We start from the raw sequence: 4,815 nt of genomic DNA on the forward strand, positions 1-4,815 counted from the left end.
TTTGCTTTTAACATCACAGAATTCCATTTATCTCTAAGTAGCAGTGCTCTTTTTTTTTTTTTTTTTTAATACAAAAATTTTTGTATTTACATTTTGAATAAATAAATGTGAGAACATTCTGTATTTTCTACCGGGAGCACTATGAGCCATTCTAGTACTTAAACAATTCTTTGTCAGTTACAGGTATGGCATTTGTTTATATTTCTGAAACACTTCTAGTCTGTATTCAGTGATCAATCCTGTCTCATATTCTGCAGGGCAAAAAAAACCCCAAAACCAATATCAAGAAAGCCCCTCAGTGTTTTCCTTCTTTCTACTGTTGCTCAATTTTTTTATTTTTTTTTTCTTAATTAACTTTGGACATGTCCCATTGATAGGAAATCACAAGAAAGGATAAATGGGTGCCCAACTCCAGGCCTTTAGGTTTTAATACCAGCCCATTGTTTTTTCAGTGTTATCAGAAGCTGGTTGCATAACTGTTTTCTCAGGTTAAACAACTTGTTCTAATCACTGGTTGTGGTACTTCAATTTCATACGAAATATTTCACACTGATATATTATCCTGCTTTTTCATCCCTTCCAAATCAAGGGAAGATAAAAACTATCATTTTTACTTTTTGTAGTAGAAATTTTCACAGAATGACAAGTTACCTCTGATGATCTCCACATACACAGCACACCAGCAACTATCTACCGTGAAGTTCTGCGCTGTTCGCGTCTTATACTGACCCATGAAGTGGTTATGACCTGCAGGTTCTATTAAAGCCAGCACCTCTAACATAAACAGATGGTTTGCCAGCTTTAGTATTAGGTACTTAGCTATTTCATGCAACAGTCTGCCAAATTTATCCAACTTTAATGACTTCACTGCTTGAATTTTACAAGCAAAGGCTCCTTCCTCTCCCTTTTTTCATCTGTTTTTGGACTGTCACTACCCCTCTACATTTTGTATTATTGGAATTTGTATTTTAGCTCTCCCTCTTACTTTGCTTCTGCTTTCTGAGACAAGTGAGATGAATGATGGGAATATTTCTCAGTTCATCCACTCATTTATCTGCTTATTTCCATCCAGCCTTTTTGTACAGAGGCCAGCTTGAGAAGACACATTCCATTTAATCTGGAACAATCTCCACTTTTATTGTTAGCTAAAATACTCACTTCTGTTCCAGACTGAGTCTAGATAAGCAAGCTGAGGTCTTATCACCAGTTCTTCTGGTCTGCAAGGCTCTATCGGTTAAGCTAGAAGTTACTCCAGCCAGTCTACAGGACTCAAGCCAGTTAAACTTCACTTCTCCTGGGAGGAGTTAAAATATCAAAAGGCATAGCCAGTCAGTACAGCTTAGTCAAGAGTGAGTGAGCCACCGGGCAGAAACACTGCTACCATTTTGTGAAGTTTGAAAGCAACCTCTTCAGCTGAAGGAGATGATGTCCTCTGCTGCATGCTGCAGCAAAATTCCTGCCACCATTGAAAAGGTTTCCCCTCCACCCAAAGCAGGCGTGTCTGCAGGCATCGCACTGCCCCCCACTAGCGTGGTACAAGTAGGCACTTACGTCTGTGGAAGCTCAAAGCTGAATGCATATTCGTGCCTTCCTGAAGGGATCGTGTGAAGGCCTTCCTCAGAGTTGTCATCATCTAGGAGGCAAAAACCCAAAATGCTATTTCACTGGCACTCATTTTACAGAGCAAAATGTTATCACATAGACATAAACTGCAAAATAAAAGGGATTAGCAAACTCATTGTGGTGCCTTAAACAGTGTCCCAGGAGATACTGAACAAAAGGTGTGTATAACCTTTCAGGTTTACCTGGAAGCAGAAATTTACTTTAATTCATAATCCTGCCTCTCAACACTGTCACAGCCATCACCCCTGCTGTACCAAAGCCTGCCAGAAAGATCAGTGATGGAAACTGATCTGATTTCCCACAATGATTCTCATATGAAACATAATATGAAATAGAGGCATCTTTAACAACAATAAGTTATCTTACACCCAGAGGCAAGTCTGGTGCATAGAATACATTTAGTAATTTTTTTTTTTTTGGGGGGGGGGGGTTGAAAAAAAAAAAACAAAAAACACTGCCTGGCACCAGCATCCAGGAATTGATCACAAAAGAGAGATGTCCAAAGAGCATATATGGAAGGGGAACATCTCTTGTACTGCTACAGATTTGTGGTTTATTCGGGTATCATTACCGTCAAACAAACAAAAAATGCTGACTCCATCAAAATCTGAAGTTGGGAGAAAAACAGCCGAGAGCACCTCCTACCCACCCAGGAGGGCTGGGACAGCGACAGGCATCACGATGGTCTGGGGACACCCACTTGCTGCCAGCAGCTGGAGGCACCAATAGAGACAGGAGAGAGATTTTAGGCTCCCACTGTCTTACAAAGACACGGTGTAGCAAAGAAACAGGCACGTGGAAATACTCAGTAAACCCAGGGGTGTGAAAGTAATCTTGGAGGAAAAAAAAAAAAAAAAAAAAGCTTAAAATGTAACAGAATAGCGAAAAACAGGCAGGGAGGCATTCACATAAACGCACCTCCAGCTCGCCGCGACTGAAGGAGACTGAGGAAAGCGCTCCGAGGGAGTGATGCGACGGCTGCGAGTGGCTTCCGCCTCGTTTTATTGTTTTACCGCACACTTTTGCCCCGCACACCGCCCCAGCCCTGTCCTGCCAGCTCAGCAGTCCCGCCGAGCCGGGCGGCCGCGGCGAAGCTGTGGTAAACAAGTGCTGAGCTGTCAATCAGCGGCCCGGCTGGAGCAGGAGAGGACCGGCCTAAACCGGCGCGAGCAGATCCCAGCCAGCCGCGCATATACATACAGTATACATTACACTCGCCGCAGTCGCTCGGCAGCTCCGCTCGCCGCCCACGGAGGAGGAGGGGAGGCGGGGGCGAGGAGGGAGGGGGGGAAAGGAGCCGCCCGCGTCCTGCTCGCCCCGCCGGCCGCCCCGCTACGTGCCGAGACGCAGCGCTGGACCCTCGGGCGGCGGTCGGGGAAGGGAGGAGCGAAGAGGGGGGCGGAACCGAAGCCCGAACAGTGGGGAAGGCACCGAACTCCCCCCGCGGCCGCCCTGCCCTATCCCCGGGGCTGCTCGGACCCGCGGCCTCTCGTCCCCCGCCGCAAGCCGGCTGCGGGCGAAGGGACCCGCGCCCTCGTCGTGGCGGCCAATCAGCGGCTGGCATCGCCTTAGCAACAGGCCAACAAACCGCGGCCGGCCAATCGGAGGCGCAAGGGGGCGTGGCTTCGGCCGCCAGCTGCGGGGCGAGGCGTGAGGCAGTCATTGAAACTCGGCCGCGGGGCCGCGCGGCGCCGGGCATCGCCCGAACCTGGGACTGCCCGCTCAGAACTGCCGGGCCACCGCGCCATCGTCCGGGCTTTGCTCTCCGCGCGGCCGCAGAGACGCACGGGCACGGTGGCAGGCTGCGGTCACCCGCAGGAACTTCGGTGCGGGGGAATTGTTTGTGAAGAAACAGCTCGGGGAGAGCCGGTTGCGTGGAATAGCGATGTTCAAACGCAGCCGAGTTCCGAGCCCCGAGTTCGGTAACATCGACAGATCTTTAAAAAACGGCTAACAGCAAAGCAGCCTGAGGAGAAACTCATCGAAAATCCCCGAAGAAAAGGGGAGCACTCCCTCCGTGCACCGCACAATGCGGTAGGTATGCAGCACGTTGAAGGAGAAAAGGGGAAGAGAAAAAAAAAAGCGAGTGGCCCCGAATTACATAACCAGTTTTAACATTATTTTCCTGTGCTAGGAATTAAGTCATCGCCACCACCTGACGCGCGCAGCCAATCTGCGGCGCCGAGCGAGAGCACCCCCCCCCCCCTCTGCCCAGGACCGGTCCCAAACAGGATTGAACCGCTTCTAACAAAGGGTGGAAACTTCGCAAAAACAAGAGCCGAGTCCGCCGGACCGCCGCGATGCGGGCGTGGGGAGCGCGACACGGGGCCCGGGGAGGGGGCTGCGGCGGGGGGGAGCGCAGGAAAGGGCAGGAGCGGGCAGCGGGGCGAAAGTGGAGCGTGTGTGCGGGAAGGGCGGCCCGACGGTGCAAACCGTCGCATCATCGGCCGCAGGGTTACCGCCTGTCAGCGGACCGGGCTCGGCGGAACGCAGCCCTCGGCCGGCCGACACGGGGCTCCGCTCCTCGCCGGGCTGCGCTACACGGCGCTCCCCCGCCCCCTCCCCCCATGGCTCTCGTCCTCGCGGCGCCCCGGCTGCCCCCGCAGGTGACACGAAACCGGTCACAACCAGAAAAGCACCCCCAAAAGCCGCGAGATCCCTTGAGCCACGCCGCCAGGCTCACCTCTCTCGTGGCCGATGAGGACGTCCTTGTGGTTGAAGTACTCCACCTCCTCCGTGTAGTTCTGCGTGTAGGCAGTGTTGGAGCCGGCGTTCCTCGACTCGGTCCAGCGCACCTTGGCGTGCCCGCGCGCGTGGATTTTGAGCGATTTCACTCTGATCTCCCCCGTCACTTCTAAATTGACCCTTCCTGAGACCGTGTCCCCGCTGGAGTAGACGGGGACATTGCTGTCATTGAGACAGTCAAAGCTAATTGTCAAACTCTTCACCTTCCCCAGCACCATGATTTATAGCAAAAGCGTAGGAAAAAAAACGAAACAAACAAACAAACAAAAAGCCTGTAAGAAAGCGGAAAAAGGAAAAAAAAAAAAAAAAAAAAAAAGGAAAGGGGGGGGGGAAAACAAAAAACCTAACGCAAAAAGCGACCCTCGCCGCACACCGACCGAGCCGACCTACAGGCCCTGCATGGGGAGCTAGAGCGGGCGGGCTGGGGCGGCCCCGGCCCTGCCGCGG

At 51.7% G+C, this 4,815-nt stretch overlaps 1 protein-coding gene across 1 annotated transcript in view; it reads right to left on the minus strand.

Annotated features, from left to right (window-relative positions):
* Positions 1-4,795, minus strand: part of ARRDC3 (arrestin domain containing 3) — a 13,346-nt gene extending 8,551 nt beyond the window's left edge. Inside the window, exons 1-2 of the mRNA XM_042831723.1 lie at positions 4,307-4,795; positions 1,552-1,633 (exon numbers count right to left, since the gene is read on the minus strand). Of these exons, the coding sequence (XP_042687657.1) occupies positions 1,552-1,633; positions 4,307-4,586 (362 nt within the window). The 5' untranslated portion in view covers positions 4,587-4,795. The remainder of the gene's footprint in view (positions 1-1,551; positions 1,634-4,306) is intronic.
* Positions 4,796-4,815: the final 20 nt, after the last annotated feature.

Source organism: Centrocercus urophasianus, unplaced genomic scaffold, assembly GCF_019232065.1.
Source record: "Centrocercus urophasianus isolate 14NV4802_14NV808 unplaced genomic scaffold, USGS_Curo_1.0 seq_1033, whole genome shotgun sequence".
NCBI classification, from domain to species: domain Eukaryota; kingdom Metazoa; phylum Chordata; class Aves; order Galliformes; family Phasianidae; genus Centrocercus; species Centrocercus urophasianus.